The following is a 19,387-nucleotide window of genomic DNA, read 5'->3' as shown; positions in this document are numbered from 1 at the left end:
CCTTCCTTGCGTGCAGATGTTGGACAGCGTCCAGCTGTGGGCCGAGCCACAGTGGGAGCAGCTTCCAGTGGGAGGGGGGTGAGAGAGGAAGGAGGAGGGGAGCGCGCCAAAAGGCAGCCTCTGGCTTTGCACACCAGCACACACACACACACACACACACACACACACACACACACACACGCACATCTGCTCTTTCCCCGTAGCCTCCGTCAGGGGTTGCCATAGAGACCGGAGTGACATAGAAGAAGGAGAAGGGGAAAGAGTGTCCTGGGCCTCTGCGGAGGGACAGAGCAGCCAGGAGGAGCCGCGTCTTCCTCGGCCACAACGCTCAGCACCGCTGGCAGAAGTTGCTCGGCCGGAGAAGGGATGCTGGGAAGGGGAGCCCAGCTGGCTCCGTGGCGGTAAAGCCCCTGGGCTCTCCCCACCCCATGGCGGGGGTGGCAGGACAGCTAAGGCAGCCAGGGAGGTAAGGCCTGTTGCGCCAGATGCATGAGCTTGCTTTCCTTTCTTTCTTTCTTTCTTTCTTTCTTTCTTTCTTTCTTTCTTTCTTTCTTTCTTCCTTCCTTCTTGTTTTCTTTTCTCTTTTCCTTCCTTCCTTTTGTTTTCTTCCTTCCTTCTTTCCTTCCTTCCTCTTTCTTTCTTTTTCTTTTTTTCTTTCTTTCATTCTTTCTTTTCTTCCTTCCTTCCTTCTTGTTTTCTTTTCTCTTTTCATTCCTTCCTTTTGTTTTCTTCCTTTCTTCCTTCCTCTTCTTTCTTTCTATCTTTCTTTCTTTCTTTTTTTCTTTCTCCCTCCCTCCCTTTCCTTCCTTTTTGTTTTCTATTCTTTTTTCCTTCCTTCCTTCCTTCCTTCCTTCCTTTTCCTTCCTTCCTCCCTCCCCCTCCTCCTCTCCCTCTCATTCTTTCTTTTCTTTTTTCTTTTCTTTCTCTTCGCTCTCCAACTCCCTATCAGACAACATTTTTTGTTGACTTTGTCGAGTTCAGCAGCTCCCTGCTCTTCCGGGGACTTGAGGCCTGCCCGCCCCTTCCTCCCCTGCAAAGAGAGAGGAAGGCAAGGGGGAATTTGGAAGCCGTGTTCTTGACATGTTTGCTCCGGGGGCATCGCAGGGGAAAGCGGAGGGCAGGGCCCAGGGCAGCCGGAAGAGCGCGGAGCTGCCTCTCTCTGGTTTCTGGCTTAAAGGAAGGAAGAGGGGCTGCTATTTTCTTGGCCCAGTTCTATCCGGGAAGAGGGAGGGAGTATCTGGCTATTGTTGTGGTTGTTGTTGTTTTTTAATTCTGAAGGACCAAACAGGGCCCTTCCTTCTGTAGTACACAGAGATGCCTGACAATTCATAGAGAGGCAGAGAGACAGACAGAGAGATAGAGAAATTGATTGGCAGACGGAATGAATAAGTAGGATAAAAGGGATACATGGAGAGATAGAGAAAGATAGATAGATAGATAGATAGATAGATAGATAGATAGATAGATAGATAGATAGATAGACAGATAGATAGATTATCAATATATAAGAGAGAGAGAGAGAGAGAGATGGAGATATTTATTGATAGATGATAGATGAGATAGATAAATAGGGAGAGAGAGAGAGGGCTAGAATAGATAGATAGATAGATAGATAGATAGATAGATAGATAGATAGATAGTTAGATAGATCAGATGGTGATACATAGATACATAGATACATACATAGATACATAGAGATAAACATAAAGATAAAATAGATAGATACATAGATACATAGAGATAAACATAAAGATAAAATAGATACAGATAGAGAGAAATAGAAATAAAGAAATAAATATAGATACATATAGACAAGAGATAAGATAAACAAGAGACAAGGGATAAGATAGAGAGATAGATAGATAGATAGATAGATAGATAGATAGATAGATAGATAGATAGATAGATAGATACCGGAGAGAGAGAGAGATTCTCACATATATGAGAGAATGAAAGCAGAGTGCGATACTCCACAAATCCAAATTGAAAAATGCTAAAAACTTACAAGAAAGAGAAAGAAAAGCATCAACCTTCCCCAATTAAGTGATTTCACAAACACACACACACAGAGAGAGAGAGAGGTAGGGCTACAGCTCCCTTGTTGCCTTCTAGCTCTTGGCAATCAAAATCCCACCCATCAGGGGTCACCAGAGGCCGAGGCTGTGCTCTGCTTGGCTAAGAGATGCAGATTTTGCGATCACAAGCCTTGAGGAATTCATGTGTGGTTACACGAGCCCCAAACAAAATGATCATCACCACTCTGCCCCCATTTTGCTTTCTTGACCCAGTTGGGGTCATCCAAGATCACAGGAAGGCAAGCGACAGTGAGAACAATTAACCAGTGGAACAGCTTGCCTCTAGAAGCTGGGGGGTGCTCCATCACTGGAGGTTTTGAAGAAGAGACTGGACAGCCCTTTGTCTGGAATGGTATAAGGTCTCCTGCTTGAACAGGGGGTTGGACTAGAAGACCTCCAAGGTCCCTTCCAACGTTGTTATTCTGTTACAGATGGAAACTAGTCAAGGAGAGAAGCAACCTAGAACGAAGGAGAAATTTCTTGACAGTGGGACAGTTTGCCTCCAGAAATTGTGGGTGCTCCAACACTGGAGTTTAAAAAAAAGAGAGAGAGAGAGATTGGACAGCCATTTGTCTGGAATGGTCTAGGCTAAGTCACCTGCTGGAGCAGAGGGCTGGACTAGATGACCTCCAGTGTCCCTTCCTACTCTGTCATTCTTCCAAAAGATAGAGCCAGCTGAAAGTTCCTCCTTTGGAGAAGCTGATATTTCAGAAGAGAAAGAAGCAGGGGGAAATCCGGGGGGGGGGAAGGGGACAGCAAGCATCCAAACACTTTCCCAAAGGGGGGGGGGGCAGAGAAGCAGAAACGGCCATGGATTGGATCTCGTTAGCCAACAAAAGCCCAGAGAGAGAAGCAGAAGGCAGGCAGATGGTGGGATCCTCGTTGTCTGCTTCCTTCCAGGGATAGTTCTTGGAGCAGAACTTGAGCTGGGGGGAGGCGCGGGGATGCGAGCAAGACTGACGCGTGTGCAAAACCAGGCCAGGGAGCGTGGCACACCAGGCGGATCAGAGCTGGAAACCTGTGCCAGAGAGAGAGAGTGAGAAGGAGGGGGGGGGACCCTCAAAAGTAGAGGGACAGGAGAAGGTGAGAAGGACAGGTGGGCCTTTTGGCCACTTGCAAAGGAAGAGGGTTGTTCTTCTCCAGCTCCGAGCACTTTTCCCCCCCCTTTTTTTTCTTCTTTGACCTTGGCCAAACCCTCCTAACTTGTCTTCTGCTATCACCACCGTTTCTGCTGTAATATGTTTTTTTAAATATACAGTTCTCGCAGCTGTTAGCAATTAGCGGCAGAAAAAAAAACACGCCCTGGGCCCCCGGCAAGCAGAATTTTAACGCTTTTGTGCTAGGCTATCGGAAAGCTAGAGAGGAAATCGGAGTCTTCGCTTGCACCTTGCAAAGCTCGCTTTGGGACGGAAGTTTGGGGCTGGGTCTGCACGCCCCAGAAGACGGCCCAGGCAAAGGAATTCCATTGTGTTCAGAAGCGGAAAGTTAATTTCCTCCAGGATATGATTTGCAGGCGCAGCGGCTTGCTTGATGGCTGTCCTTCTTCCTTCTCGCCGATCCAAGAACGCGTTGGGCAGCTCATCTAAGCCTTATCAAAATGTGAGGAAAAGTCCTGTGTTTTTAAACCTTCTTTCCATGTAAAAGGAACGAGGGATAATTGAGGTGGACCACCGCCCTCTGCATTGGAGGTCCCAAAGGTGTTTTTTCAAGAGGCAACTGGACTTTCTTGAAAGACGTTTCGCTTCTCATCCAAGAAGCTTCTTCAGTTCACGCTCAAGAACTGTTCAGACTCAACTGAAGAAGCTTCTTGGATGAGAGGCGAAACGCCTTCCAGGAAAAACAAAGAAAGTCCAGATCTCTTGATTCACCTGGTGCTTGGCAGCTGATCTAGAACCTGATCCTCTAGTTCTAATCGAGTTTTTTCTCTCTCTCTTTTCCCTCAGAATCATGAATGGCAGTGACTGAGCGCCCCTCAAACTGCCCAACAAAGGTGACCCATTCGCAGGTTACCTTCACCAAGGATGTTCTGCTTATCTCTTCTGCTCTTGGCTGGATTTCCACCATGTTGGGGGTCTGAAGTCAATCCTGGTATGAACCTCATAACTAAACAGAAATACCCCTTGCTTTCCCAGCCTTAAATATCTGTTCCATTTCTGCCCAGTCCATCAGTAACCGTTTTAAGTCTGTGCAAAAATGGGCATAAACGTTTATGGGCCGTTATGCATTTTTCAAGATGCCATTTCTGCCGTGTTGATGATGCCAGTCTAAGGCACTCGCCCCATCCATTTAGAAAACGTGGAAGAGACAGCAGCATTTGAGGATTAATCCCCAGCCAATCGTCATGTGTATTTACTGAATCCGATTTCTTGTCTCCAGATGGGACTAGATAAATATTTTTTCCTTCCGTCTGGTCAGGGGATGTAAATATAGAAAAATAACAACGGCGGCCATGTTTTTGTTGTCCATTAAAAGCCAAGATAGAAAATAGCTGCTTATTCTAAGATGGCTTTGAGCTCTTCCGTTCTTTCGGGTTGATTTCACAAGAGATGTTATTTCTGTAGGTAATCCAGAAGAGTCAGTTTCACCATAGCTTATCCGGTCAGTTTCAAGAGAAAGCTTTTGGATTTATCTTCCTCTGCTTTTCTAGATAATGCATATTTTCCCCCAAATAGCCTCTTGTTTCTTGTCAAGACAGGATTACATATTGATATATTGTACTTGGCCAGAACCCCAATGATGGAATGACCTGAAATGGTATTAAAAGGACATGTGACAGCTTGAGTCATCTGGGGCAGTCCTTGTGTGATAAAACGGGATTAGCAAAGGGATTGACAGAATATTGGACTAAGTTGTTAGTTTGATCCTCTGGGCGATATGTTTCCACAACTCTGTAGTACATTAAGTATGTTATTATTTACAAAAAAGCATGATTCATTAGTGTCGGGGCGAATAACACATTTGAACAATGTAACCACAGCAGTACAGGTTGTCAGAGCAAGAACTTCCAATGTTAGCAGATATCAACGCTGCTAACACTGGATGTCCTTGCTTTGACACAGGTAGTCCTTGATTTACAACAGTTCTATTTAGTGACCATTTAAAAAAAAAGACCTATGACTCTTCTTCACACTAATGACCATTGGAGCATCCCCATGGTCACGTGATCAAAACTAAGGTTGCTTGGAATGACTCATATTATGACGGCTGCTGTGTCCCCGGCATCGTGTGATCCCCTTCTGTGATCTTCTGATGCACAAAGTCAAGGGGAAAGCCAGATTGACAATTAACAGATTAATAACTGCAGCGATTCGCTTAATGAGTGTGGCGAGAAAGGTCGTAAAAGGTCGTAAAAACAAATGTTTCCCTTAGTGACAGAAATTTTGGGCTCACTTGTATTCTCCATTTGGAGGAGAACAGGCAGAGCCAGGCGATGGAGTCAAGAGAGGAATCAGCCTGGAGTCCTTAACGTTGTCACAAATGGTCCCTAGCGCCAATTTAGTGCTGACCAGTGAGTTGTATACAGGCACGAGCAATAAACCAGCTTCACTGGAATTTAAAGTCTGCGCCTGATTCTCAGTGCCTGAAATTCCAGCCTAGCTGAGGAAATAAGCACGGAGCTTCCAAGCAAGAGAAATGAAGTATTTTTTTTCACGGAGTTTTAAAAAGCTTGGATGAAGGGGTCTTCATCTTTTTTTCATCGCATACTTAGTGACCTTCTCCTCTTTCCGCTTTCCCAGCAATATGCCGCTATCCTTTGGGGATGTACGAAGGGACCATCCGTGACGAGGACATTACTGCTTCCAGCCAGTGGTATGATTCAACGGGACCCCAATATGCCCGGTGCGTGGAATTCCTTCCAAGGATGTGAGAAAATGTCTCAGCCCCCTCCCTAGTTCTCACACAGATAAAGACAAGGAGGGGAAAGCTCAGATTTGCACAACTCTTGTTACTACAGCTTTACAACAAAGTGGTATTGAGCTACATGTCTACGGAGATTCTCGGTCATCCAGGTCCATGGTTGCCCCAAAGATGCTTTTTCAAAGGGCAACTGGACTTTCTGGTTTTCTCATGAAGACTTTTCGCTTCTCATCCAAGAAGCTGAAGAACTGAAGAAGCTTCTTGGATGAGAAGCGAAACGTCTTCAAGGAAAAATAAAGTCCAGTTGCCTTTTGAAAAAGCACTTGTGGGATATTGAGCTATGGGAGATTTGATTCGTTGTCTGGTCCAATTTTGAAGGATAACCATTCAAGATAACATCAGCCAGACCGAGCCAGGGTAATATTCGTATTGGTTAGAGTTTTTTTCCTGGGTTAATGGATTGCATGAACCTTGCCAACTTGGATCAAGGCGTTATGTGACTCCAGAAAATAGGCTAGGTATCAACCAGGTTAATTACAATAGGTAACGGCAATCATGAATCTAGTTCTTGCTCCATAGAGTTCCTTGTTCAAGTTATCCCAAAGATGCTTTTCCAAAAGACAACTGGACCTTCTTGGTTGTTTTTTTTTCCCTTGGAAAACATTTCACTTCTCATTCATCCAAGAAGCTTCTTCAGTTCTGAAGAAAAAGCGAGAAAATCTTGATGGAGATTCTCAGTCATCCACCCACCATCCAGTCCGAGCTGAAGAAGCTTCTTGGATGAGAAGCAAAACGTCTTCAAAGAAAAACAAGGAGGTCCAGTTGCCTCTTTGGGAGAAGCAAGGAAGTCCAGTTGATCTTTGGAAAAGCATCTTGGAGACAACCCTGACGGATGGAGAACCTCTGTCATCGTTCATCGTTTCTCAGTTGGCTAACCTGGTCTTTGAGTTATGGCTTCTAGTCTCCTCCTCCATCTCTTTCTGCCCCGCACATGTTCAGCTTGCTCAGAGAAGAAGGCGATGGAGCTTGGTGTCCCGCGGGACTCTTGCAGCCAGAAGACGTGCAGTTTCTCCAGATTGACCTCCACAAACTGTACTTCATCACCCTGGTGGGAACACAAGGACGCCATGCCCGTGCCACCGGGAAGGAATTTGCCCGTGCCTATCGGATCAATTACAGTCGTAATGGCGAACAGTGGATCACTTGGAAAGATCGTCAGAACAGGCAGGTGGGCAAGCAACGGAAACTCTGCAAAGAGAAATTGAGCCCTCAGGATACATTTACCAAAAGCTGTTAGGCCCTGTTTAAAAAAAAAAAGAAAGAAAAAAAGAGGATGTGTGTGTGTGGAATAAATCTTAATTTATTACTCATCCAGATGAGTTCCAAAGTTGCTTAACTCCTGCCCACAAACCCTTTGCTGCTTTCCTTTTAGGTTATTTCTCTGCATCTGTTTGTAAAGGACTGGCTCTTGGTGCAGACCTAGCAGCTGTTAGGAACATAGGTTGCCTAAGCAGACAGGAAAATAGAAGCGGGAGTAACTTAATATATTGGAGGGAAGGAACGAGTGAAGCTCTTTCTACCACGCCTCTGAGCTACAGCGTAGTTGGTTTCATTTTGTCTGGGCATATTTCCTGAGCTAGTCAAGTGTCCGTACAAATTGGATTAATGGGGATATCAATGTTGCCATAAAACCAGGGTTTATGGCTTAGTTCATCGTGTTACTGGCATCAGGAACTGACAAAATCATGGTGGTGATAGGAATGTCACCAAAAGTCTAAGGTGAACTCCCAAAGAATCCCTCATATCTTAAAATGTACTTAAGGACCACCCTCCCCCAATTTGTTCACGAGCAAGTTCTCAGATGGCCTGATCCTTGCTTGAGATCTTCACGGTAGCCTTCTCCAACCTTCCCAGATGTTTCCAGCTAGGCTGCCCCCAACCAGGTAGATTCAAAGTTACCCATAGAGACTATGGGCTTCCCCTTCTCAAGACTCACAATTCTCCAGGTCCGGTGCCTCTAAGATGGCCAAATCCCTTCCAGGTGATCCAAGGCAACACAGACACCTACGAAGTTGTGCTGAAGGACCTTCGCCCGCCTATCATCGCTCGCTACATCCGTGTCATCCCGGTGACAGAGCAGCCGATGACGGTCTGCATGAGAGTAGAACTCTATGGTTGTGTCTGGTCTGGTAAGGACTTCTATGTTGATGGAGATCTTCAGTCATCCAGGTCCTGGTGGTCCCTAAGGTGCTTTTCCAAAAGGCAACAGGATTTTCTTGGTTTTTCTCTTGGAAACATTCTTCAGAACGCCCCCCCCCCCGCCCATTCAGTCAAAACTGAAGAAGCTTCTTGGAGGAGAAGCAAAATGTCTTCAAGGGAAAAAAAAAACCAAGGAAATCCAATTGCCTTTTGGGAAAAAAAAAAAACACCTTTGTGTTGACTTACATGTTGATTCTAGAGGCCTTCCATGGCAGGAGGGTGCCTAATATGGACATCTTCTTTGATGTTTACCAACTTGAGGTCCACCTGTGTACGCTGAAAAGCTGTCAGCCTCTAGAGAAGCTTGAAAGTCTCAGATAAGCTTTTGGGATGGAAGAAAAGGGAAGATAAATTCTGGGAAAACGTGTAGGAGAAAGGGTTGTTTCCTTCTTTTGACGCTCAGCCATCTCCTTTCCTAGATGGCCTGGAGTCCTACAGCATGCCCGAAGGAGAAACCATGATGGCCCCCGGCAATCTTATCGTTTATCTAAATGACTCAATTTATGATGGTTACCAGGAACGAAAGTAAGAGGGGGCCAAGTGCAAAAAAATATATATATGTTTAGCTAAAATATAAATGACTGTTATGGGAGAGAAATGGAGAAAAGCATGAAGTCCCTCGTAGCATACCTGTCACTTGGAGGGCATCTTCAAGAATCCTTCTGAATGAGCAATGCTTTCGTGCCAGGCTCCTCCACGGCGGGCTGGGCCAGCTTACAGACGGTGTTCTGGGATTGGATGATTTCACCAAGAGCCACCAATACCGAGTGTGGCCAGGCTACGATTACATCGGCTGGAGGAACGACAGCTTACGGAACGGCGTCTTGGAGATGGAGTTCCAGTTTGACCACCAGAGGAACTTCACCTCCATGAAGGTAGAGCTTTCTTCTGGGGAACATTTTTGATGCCTGCCCTTTCTGCCAAGCCAGGTTGAGCGCACGGCCTCCACAGGTTTACGTTGAGCCCGTCGATATGTCAGAGTGACGTGCCACTTCCTGCAATGGAAAACCAACCTGGTTATCTGATGGCTGCCATTTTTTTTCTTTCCCCGCTGCTGTGGAATTGCAGGTCCACTGCAACAACATGTTTTCCAAAGGGGTGAAGATCTTTGAGAGGGTGGAGTGCCTCTTCAAGCCGCAGTTGACCGCCGAGTGGGACCCACAGCCTGTGGGCTTGGACACTGTTTTGGATGACAAAAATCCCAGCGCACGATTCGTGACCGTCCCCTTCAACCACCACGTTGGCAAAGCCATTCTTTGCCATTTCTACTTTGCTGATACCTGGATGATGATAAGCGAAGTTTCTTTTCAATCAGGTGAGCCCCCAGGAATCTGGGTGGGAGGGATGGATGGATGGATGGATGGAATGATGGAGGGAGGGATACAGAAAGAGGGGGAGAGAGAGAGACAAAGAGAGAGAGAGAAAACATGGATGGATGAGTAGATGGATGGAAAGTGTGAGAGAGGAGACATGGAGGGAGAGAGGGAGATATAAAAATAGACAGACTTCTCAGGTTGTATATTGAGATAATGCTTGTTTTCCCCCTTCCAATTCTTCAGTGAACATGGATGCTTCTGACCCAATCCTGGTTACGTCTGCATGGAGTCCCACCACGGAATCATATCCATCATCAGAGAGACCAAACACTACACAGGGGATTTTGGGTAAGAAGCCAGAGAGACAAAGGTTTTAAATCTTCTCTGAGGAAGGGGTTGGATTGGGAAACCTCCAGAGCTATTTTCAACCCTTTCATTCTAGATTGATTTGGACTGATCAACCATGAACCTACTTTACAGGGAGCAGTGCCCTAGCTTCCATCAGTCCCAGGGTCGAACAGAAGGCAGAGAACTCCAACTCTTCTAGTTTGATCAGCTGTCTTGTGGCCATCATTCTTCTCCTTTTGGTGGTTATCATCGCCATCCTGTGGAGACAGTATGCTCAGAAGCATCTGGAGACGGTACCGTGCCTCCCTTGTTGAGCTACCTAGAACTTTCTCAAGCTTTGGAGAAAGAATACCACAGTTCCCAATGGGGTTAGCTGTTCTGGAAAAGATCTCTCAAATGATCTCAGCAGCTTCTCCTCCCGTAGGCTCCCCGGCGAATCCTGGAAGAAGATGCCACGGTCCGTCTCTCCTTCTACAGCTCCAGAATTGTCAACGGCCAGACCCAGATCCACCAGACCAACCCCACCTACGAGAGAGTCTTCCCCTTGGATCTGGAATACCACCAGCCTCTCACCCTCCTCCAGAAATTGCCAGAGTTATCTCAAAGCGCCGAAGACTCAGGTAGGGAAGCTTTTACTGCGGTTGAGTTCACATAACACATCCCTTTTGAGCTGAGGGTTAAGGGAAGAGCATGTGGGCTCCGGATCATGGTTCTACTTGGTTTGGCCACTGGCATCCTTCACAAGAGTGGATGAAGAGAGCAGACAGGATGAAGAAAATAACTACCTCCTGTTCTAATTGAAAGCTATACATGGAGAATGGTTTTTCTTACAAGTTTTTCCCAGAGTAATTTGCACGGGGCGAGGCCGCTGTCACCACTAATGTATAGGTCCAGAGAGGATAATGGATGGGATCTCTCTTTCCCTCCCTTTCTACCAGGAGTTGATCTCTCCTGCCCCTCTTTTTTTTTCTATTCCATTTTTGGCAGCTTTTCTTTTCAGTCTCTCCTTTCTATTTCTTTTTTCTTTTTTTGCTGCCTTCCAAACAGCTTTTGGTTCGCGGCTTACCAGATCACTTGGCAGTCCAGGTGAGGTTGTTCCCTAGATTTCTGCAGCGACATGAATCCTGATAGATCACTTTTGCCTCCTCAGAGCTCAGTTCCCACCAGGTGGACCAAACCCTGAAACCAACAATTTCATTAGAACAATTAATCGGTGGAAGGGCTTGCCTCCAGAAGTTGTGGGTGCTCCATCACTGGAGAGTTTTTAAGAAGAGACTGGGCAGTCCTTGATTTGAAATGGAGAAGGGCGTTGAACTAGAAGACCTCTGAGGTCCCTTCCAGCCTATGATTCTATACTCTATGCCAGTTTATCCCCAGCCAAAGAAAAGCAGTTGACTTTTCTCAACCCAACCTCAAACATTCATCTACTGTTGATAAAAGCCCAAGCTGCTCATATGTGAGGTCACCAGGAGATCTGCAGCCAAAACATCTAAATAAGATCACACACATTTTACAGCTGACTCAGAAAGCTTCATCCTTCAAACATCCAGAACGTTTTGAGACTTTTCGAAAAGAAAGCATCCGATTGGAAGTGCCTTCAGAGTCTTTTTCTAAAACTCTCCTTGCTTTGTCCAACAGTGGAAGAGGAAGCCCCAAATAAATGGTCTGGAATTCTGAGCGTGACCTTGGTCCGAACCCATTTTGTCTCCCTTGGTCTTTCAGCCTGCAGCGGGGATTATGCAGAGCCTGACCTCACCAAGTGCACCCCTCACCAGGGATTCCAGAACAATGTTCCCCATTACGCAGAGACGGACATCGTCAACTTGCAAGGGGTGACCGGGAACAACACCTACGCCGTGCCAGCCATCACTGTTGACTCGTTGACCAAGAAGGACATCTCCGTAGCCGAGTTTCCCCGGCACCAGCTGCGGCTCAAGGAGAAGTTGGGAGAAGGGCAATTTGGGGAGGTGAGTATATCAAGAAGTGCAGTGTGGGGAAGCGAGTAGATCATATTTCCCGGTCAGAGATCGGCAATCCAAGGAGACATAGGGTAATTCATTGACTGCTCACCGTTCGGTTAAATTGAACTCTGCAGGTAGGTTGTAGCTTAGCCTAATTGTTGCTTTCATGGGTTGGCCCTTCCCATGGACAGGTCCACCTGTGTGAAGCTGTGGGTCTTCTGGAATTCTTGGGCCGCGCTTCTCCAGACAGTTCCAGCCAGGCGATTTTGGTGGCTGTGAAGATGTTGAGAACGGATGTCACCAAGACAGCCAGGTGAGTTTCAGCGAATGAGCAAGCATCAGTAAAGTGGGAGCCTGCTTGCTCTCTCAGAAGTTCTCAAAGATCTGAGCAGATGTCATTTCAATCTTTTGGCCATTGTTGTCTATCACCCTAGGCTATCTATGGACATGTAGAAATGGTCCTAAGTCTAAGAAGGGAGATTCTGGTTTAATCCTAGGATAAACTTCCTTTGCAGGAAAGAAACCAACAATCAAGAGGAGTGACAGTTCTTCCTCACTGGAGCCCAAATAGTTCTCTGTTGTGATCACATTACTTGTGATAGTTTAATTAAACTAATTAATGACTTGCATGAAACAGGAGGTCCAAAAACATGTGGCGTCAACTTAATCCTTGACCCTTGATCAGAAAAGCACCTGAGGGCAGGACAAGAAGATAGAAAATAATCAAGGAGAGAAGCACCCTAGAACTAAGGAGAAATTTCCTGACAGTTAGAACTATTAACCAGTGGAACAACTTGCCTCCAGAAGTTGTGAATGCTCCAACACTGGAAGTTTTTAAGAAGAGATTGGACAAGCTACTTATCTGAAATTGTATAGGGTTTCCTGTCTGAGCAGGGGGTTGGACTAGAAGACCTCCAAGGTCCCTTACAACTCTTTCATTCTGTTCTATTCTATTCTAAATATGCTTCTTTCCCCATAAAGTTGGAATAATAATGATGTCCATCAGCTTTTCACCACTGAACGTTTGGCCATCCATCCTTCTTCTTCTACCCTTCCTAGGAACGATTTCCTAAAAGAGATCAAAATCATGTCCCGGCTGAATGACCCAAACATCATCCGTTTGTTGGGTGTGTGTGTGAAGGATGACCCTCTCTGCATGATCACTGAATACATGGAAAATGGGGACCTTCACCAGTTCCTCCTGCAACGGCAGAGTAGAAGCACCTTCACACGGTCCAGCAACGTTCCTTGTGTCAGGTGACGGAGGGGAAGGGAAGGATTGTTAGCCCGAAGTAGAGTTGAGAACAATTCTGTGGGGATTGCATCTCTTGTGGTCTTACGCATTTTCCCAAGAGGCTGCCTGAGAAGTTTTGTGTGATATTGCCTTCCATGTCTGGTGTTACATGCTCCAGTATTTGCTTAATTCTGCTCGATATTAATTTTATCGCTCTATAAGAAGCAGGTAAATTACAGGTCTTCCAGTACAGGTCCTAAGTTGAGCCCAAAACTGAGCCAAAATTTATGTCGCTAAGTGAGACATAATGTCGTTAAGTGATAGAAGAATCTATAGCATAGATGACAGCGAGACCTTCAAGATTCCTTGCTTGATACTTTGCGTTGACTTTTTCTTCCTCAGTAACCTCCACCTCTTGCTCATGGCAACTCAGATTGCTTCTGGCATGAAATACTTGGCGTCCCTCAACTTTGTCCACCGGGATCTGGCCACACGCAACTGCTTAGTTGGAAATAACTACACCATCAAGATTGCTGATTTTGGCATGAGCAGGAATCTGTACAGTGGTGATTATTACCGGATACAGGGCAGAGCTGTGTTACCAATTCGTTGGATGGCCTGGGAAAGTATTCTGTTGGTAAGAAGGCGGAATAGTAGACCTACTAAAATTGTGTTCTTCTCTTTCTCCTTTCTTTTTCATCAGTCATCATCACCTTGTCTCTATCGACTTTCTTCCTTCTCCTTCCCCTTCTGCTCCTCCTCCTTCTCCTCATCTTTCTTCTCACTTTTCTTCTCAATCATCTCCATCAATCACCATCACCCTATCTCTATCCCTCATCCTTCTTCTTCTTCTTCTTCTTCTTCTTCTTCTTCTTCTTCTTCTTCTTCTTCTTCTTCTTCTTCTTCTTCTTCTTCTTCTCCTTCTCCTTCTCCTTCTCCTTCTTCTTCTCCTCCTCCTCCTTCTTTGTCATTCTTCTCCTTCTCCTTCTTGCTTTTCCTTCTCCATCATCTCCCTCAAACATCATCATCCTGTCTCCATCTCCTTCTCCTCTTTCTCTCCTTTCTTTTCTTCCTCCTCCTCCTCCTCCTCCTCTTCCATTATCATCATCAACAACTGTCACCATCCCATCTCCTCATCCTTCCTTTCTCCTTCATCATCATCATCTCCTCTTCTACTCCTTTCTAACTGAGCAAGCCCAGAAACGTCCTTAGAAGATCAATAGCCCACCTTTCTTGAATGAAAATTTCCAGGATATTTTCAAGAAAAGGTGAATTGCTATTATTATTCAATCAGTCTGGCATTTGCATTAAATGGGCTAATTAATATCCAACTGATGAAAAGTCAGCAGGCAGCAGAACAGACTTTATTTCCTCCCCCCCCCCCCCGTGACATGATCTCCAGGGCAAACAGTCCCAACCTCAGGTTTTCTGCATGTATGAACATCAATTCTTAGAATTCTTAGCAAGAATCCCATTGAATGAGAGGCCTGGAGGATATTCAGGTTGGTGAAAATTGAGAAAGGACTTAGTAGCTCCTCAAATGGGAATGGACATGATCCTGAACGGGTCACTTGCCACTGTTTTTTTCTTCTTCTTCTTTAGGGCAAGTTCACCACCGCCAGTGACGTGTGGGCCTTTGGTGTGACATTGTGGGAGATGTTCACCTTGTGCAAAGAGCAGCCCTACAGCTGGCTTTCTGACGAACAGGTCATTGAGAACACGGGGGAATTCTTCCGAGATCAAGGCCGACAGGTAGAATACCCCAAATCAGTTAATTATGTTGGGTCTTCCTAGCTTGTTGGAAAAGACAGAGAGTTGACCAAAGCTGACTGCTATGTTCTCTCACCTTCTAACCAGACCAGCAGCCTCTGGTTCTCATAGCCATTTCCAAGGGTTGGTTTTTTTTTTTTTTTTTTTTTTTTTGAGCCATGGTGGTGGCGCCACGTGGTTAGAATGTGGTACTGCTGGCTAACTCTGCCCACCGCTTGGAGTTCAACCCAGATCGATTCAACCTTCCATCTTTTCAAAAGTGACTTCGAGAGTGCTGTAAAACACTCTAGTGCTATTGCTATTTTTTAACTGGTCAGTTAAGGCATGTTCTGTACAGCCTCGTCCCATGGGATTGTTGAAGATTGGTTGAAGATCTTATTGGGGGGGGGAAGGGACATAACCCTAAGCATGATCACTAGCATTAGATTCCCTAGCTTTTGAGGCCCATCTAAGTGGCTGTGAACGGCCTTTCTGAAATAAATTAAAAATAGGCAGTGGGAATAATTAATCAGTGGAATCGCTTATCTCTGGAATTTGTGGGTGCTCCATTCCTGCAAGAATAGATTGGACGGCTATTTGTCCAGGATAGTATAGATTCTCCTGCTCAGGCAGGCGGTTGGACTAGAAGATCTTCAGGGTCCCTTCCAACCCTATTATTCTATGGGGGGGGGAAGGATGTCAAATGACTCCAAAAACCCCTCTGTGACATTCTTCTGCTTTTCTGGTCTTCAGGCTTACTTGTCCCAGCCGCCTCTGTGTTCAAATCCTGTCTTTTCATTGATGATGAAATGCTGGAGCCGGGATATCAAAGACCGCCCCACCTTTGAAGCAACCCATCTGTTTCTCATTGAACAAATGGACGGAAGTATCGGAACGATATGAGGTCATGAGGCTGTCGAAAGACCACTGAAGTTGGGCTAAAGGTTCTCAAGGGTCTGTTTGACTCCCTCTTTCCTGTGGACAAGTCCAGGTGGAGTCAGACGAACCTCCAAAGTAACCGCTGAAGGTGTCCTTCTTGAGATTTCTTCAAGAGGTGGCCTGATGGGTCCTCTTTCTCACGAGGCTGGGGGCCATCCTGAGAAGAAGCATGGCCCAAAGTTGAGGTGACTACATCACCTTGGCGAGAGGAATCCATGCTTTGCAACATCCTCTCCTTGGGGCCATCTTGGAAGCTGCTGCTTTTCTCAGCCATGATTCCGAGTTCCAGAGGGCTGAGAAGCTAACATCTCACGGAATAGTTTTGTCTCCTTTCCTTGAAATATGGAGAGGATCTTTTGCCTGTGCTTTGTCCCTCTTTTCTAGCTATCAGCAGAATTCACTCTCTCCAAAATGGAAGACAAATAATGTTCCGTCTCTATGGAAGAGTCAGTTTCTTGGGACATCTGTCCACCTTTCCTGAAAACCACGTTCGGTGCATCCTGTGGGACAGGCCCTGTTTTCTGTTGAGCCACCAGCTACTATCCTTTCTACTATCCTTGGGGAGCCGATGGATCCTTGTGACTGCCGATTCACCCAAAGGAGAGACGTGTGAAGTTTCCCACACTGGATTTACTACTTTTATGAAGAACAAAATGAAAACAAACGTCAAAGTTGATAAGAAGTCCTTCTAGATAGATAGATAGCAACAAATGGAAAGGATTTACTTTAGGGGGCTGGCATGATTGTAGAGGAATGATTAGCCACCAGTGTGGTTAATGTCAAGATAAAATGGATCTGTTGTAGCCCAAAGGGTCTGAGATTTAGATCACGCTGAAATTTGAAATGTGTCAAGACACCAAACAGGTCATAGCCCACCTTAGTACATCTCAATTTCATTTCCATCCAGCCTTCCATTCCTTCTTTATTTTAAACCTCTTAAACATCTGCTGCTTTCATTTTTAAGTTTGAAAATTAGCCAACTAGGTTTCTAGCCCACGAGGATTTAAGCTTGAAAATTTGGAGTTTTGTGATGGGTGGGATCTTAAGAAAGATCTTGGAGAAGGCAGAGTTGGCACTCAAATGCCCTGAATGTTTCCCTCTGTGTCCCCTCAAAAGGATCCACATTTGTAGAAAAAAAAAGATCAATTGGCACAATTTGGCAGTAGGGTCTATCCTGCAAACTGTCCACTTTTTAACCAGCCCATGGTTTCAAATTAATGCGTAGCAAGTTGTTGTTGTTACAGCTTGGTTTATTTTTTTGTGTGTGGTGCTTAAGGTCATTGTTAATTACACAAAACAATAATGGAGCAAAGCTAGAGCAAATCAATTTGGTAAATAACTCCCATTTTCCCAGGCCAATCCAGGAATTGGCATTTGGGGGGGGGGGAAATGTGGAGAATTCTTTGGTGGAGACGAATGAAAAGTTATTTTGGAAAAGGCAACCGGACTGATTTTTTTGAGGAGGAGGAAGAAGAAGAAGGAAAAAAAAAAAAGATCTTTGCTGGAGACCTTTCGGTAAACGTTGTCTTCCAGAATTACGATTTTCAGCTCAGGGAAGAGAAAAAGAACTCTTTAAACAGTTTAATCGTCAACCCTCTTCACCCTGGCTGAGGTGGAAAATGCAAACGTGAGTGGGAAACCACCTGGCGTACATTGAATTGACACGAACTACCTGGACGTCTCTGTAAACCAGTAGCACCCTTGACTTAAAGGCTTTACTGAAGTGCCAGGCCCTATTCAAATAGTTCAGTTCTTGCTCTCTTTTTTAATTAATATCAAGGAAATGCAAATTAGTTTGGGGAACTCGATAATACAGAAGACTTTTATCTTCTGCCTTAATACCACAGGGATGCAAATTAGTTTGAGGAACTTGATACTGGAGAAGAAGACTTGATCTTCTCTCTTCGGTAGCCCCAACTGCCTCTTCTTATAGGTCACATGCACCCCATTTCCCTGAAGACCACCCCAAATGGTAGACATGGCCTGCTGGTGTCCTAGACTGGCATATAATCAGTGAAAGAGTAATTTAGCAACTTCTTCCCTACACAATAAAAGGAACATTTCCATTGCATCAATTGTGTTGACCAAGGAAGGACAGCTGTATTTGGCTGGGGATACATCTCCATGATTGGAAGAGACAGAAACAGGGGCATTTACAGATATAGCTTCTCCTTTGTAAGAGTGTTGTTGGTGGCAAGTCACATTGTATGATCTATTCAGGGAGCCGGGAATTTGGGGATAACTGGAATTCATAGAATCGAGAAAGGGAATGTCTCGCACGAAGGCCAAGCTGGTTGAGAACTTAAGATGGGCTCACCAGATACCAATCATTGGTAGGTTCCAACTCTCCATGGAACCTGGGTCCCTAGGACACAATTGTTGGGTTCCCCTAACGAGCTCTGCCTGAAGGAACCCTCAACCCATCTGTCCAAATTCATACATTGGTCATCAGAGTTGGTTTCAGCAGAAAGGGAGGGCTTGTGGTCCTCCAAATGCTGCTGCAGAAAAAGTCCCAGGATTCTTCACTGTTGTTGCTCCAGCCAGGCCTGCTGGGGATTGTAGTTGAGAAGAACATCTGGAAGGAGACTTGGTGTACACCTGATATTTAAGGGAATGTTATTACCTCTGCTTGGTTTTTGACTTTAGTGCCTTAATTGTCAATTATGTATACCTGGTCTAAAGATCATTCCAACCACTATCCTATGGAGAACTGGTGGGGTTAGAGTCTCCCCTCTCCCCCCAACTTTTTGGTTACCTTGCCTTTTTGCTTCAATAAGCCATGCTCCCGTAACTCCAAAAAAACCCCTGGCTTTTCAACATTTCCTTGGCAGTTAGCAAACATTCCCCAGCATGGTTTCGGAGCAAAATAGATCAATATTTGCTAACTCTTTGTTCCTCTGTTTTCAAGACCAGTTGAATGCCAGAGAGAGTTCCACTTACAGGTTTTTCTGCATGGAACTTTTGTATTTTTTTAAAAAAAATACCAAAGATATTTTGCATTTTTTAAAAAAAAAACATATGAAAGATATTTTGTATTTTTTTTTTAAAAAATACAAAAGATGCAGGATCAAACCGGGGCTATTTTTTTAAAAAAATAAAATAGATGGCCATTTCTAAAAACCTTTCTGTGCCTCTCTTAGCAACAATCAATCGATCAAAATGTCTAAAAAAATAATAATTAAAAGCAATAATTATGTCCCCCTCACCTTTGACTAATTTCTCTTCCTTCTGAGGGTGGGAGATTGTCTTTCCACGTTACTTGAAGTTTGAAAACTGTGGATATATAACCACTTTGTCGCAAAGCACATAGGATTCCCTGGGGGGGGGGGAAACCACACATTTTTTTCCTTCCTTTTCTATTCTATTTTTGCTAACCCACCGTTTTTATGTAATTTGACTCTTTAGCTCTGTACATTTTGTATTTAGAAATGGCATTCAGATGTGTACATAGTATAATATATGAATTTAACCAGGAATTCCTCCGTAATCACACTGTTGCTTAGAAGAAGCTGTTCTTTATTCTGATGAGAATTTTTATACGTTGACAAATGACCAATAAAGTCTGTTGGTTTTTCTCACCCTGCCTGTTCCTTCTATCTGTTTCCATTTTTGCACGCAGTTCCTTCAGCTACGACAGAGATGGAGTCA

General features: G+C 44.9%; 1 protein-coding gene across 3 annotated transcripts; it reads left to right on the top strand.

Moving 5' to 3' along the window:
• Positions 1-134: 134 nt before the first annotated feature.
• On the top strand, positions 135-19,322 carry LOC120298828 (discoidin domain-containing receptor 2-like). 3 transcript variants are annotated; one of them, XM_039322929.1, is made up of 18 exons: positions 135-466; positions 3,419-3,674; positions 4,019-4,163; positions 5,813-5,915; positions 6,933-7,161; positions 7,975-8,122; positions 8,612-8,717; positions 8,881-9,067; positions 9,261-9,507; positions 9,752-9,856; positions 9,989-10,149; positions 10,281-10,476; positions 11,579-11,823; positions 12,009-12,130; positions 12,877-13,074; positions 13,454-13,688; positions 14,654-14,803; positions 15,554-19,322. In XM_039322929.1, exons 3-18 carry the CDS (start codon positions 4,097-4,099, stop codon positions 15,701-15,703), a joined length of 2,649 nt encoding a protein of 882 aa, XP_039178863.1. In that variant the 5' UTR covers positions 135-466; positions 3,419-3,674; positions 4,019-4,096; the 3' UTR covers positions 15,704-19,322. The 3 variants fall into 3 exon arrangements, with proteins under 3 accessions (XP_039178863.1, XP_039178862.1, XP_039178864.1); XM_039322928.1 differs by lacking the exon at positions 3,419-3,674; XM_039322930.1 differs by lacking the exons at positions 135-466; positions 3,419-3,674; positions 4,019-4,163; positions 5,813-5,915 and having other exon boundaries at positions 7,034-7,161; positions 7,940-8,122.
• Positions 19,323-19,387: the final 65 nt, after the last annotated feature.

The sequence above is a fragment of the Crotalus tigris genome, unplaced genomic scaffold (assembly GCF_016545835.1).
Source record: "Crotalus tigris isolate CLP2741 ecotype Arizona unplaced genomic scaffold, ASM1654583v1 scf7180000024153.1733885, whole genome shotgun sequence".
Taxonomy (NCBI): domain Eukaryota; kingdom Metazoa; phylum Chordata; class Lepidosauria; order Squamata; family Viperidae; genus Crotalus; species Crotalus tigris.
The sequence above is the reverse complement of the archived record's forward strand: the minus strand, read 5'-3'. Positions and strand labels throughout refer to the sequence as shown.

Coding starts and splice junctions, on each gene's coding strand:
- LOC120298828 (XM_039322928.1), top strand. CDS start 4,097: ATGTTCTGCTTATCTCTTCTGCTCTTGGCTGGATTTCCACCATGTTGG. Junction 9,508..9,751: donor CGAAGTTTCTTTTCAATCAG/GTGAGCCCCCAG, acceptor CCAATTCTTCAG/TGAACATGGATGCTTCTGAC. Junction 11,824..12,008: donor GAGAAGGGCAATTTGGGGAG/GTGAGTATATCA, acceptor TCCCATGGACAG/GTCCACCTGTGTGAAGCTGT.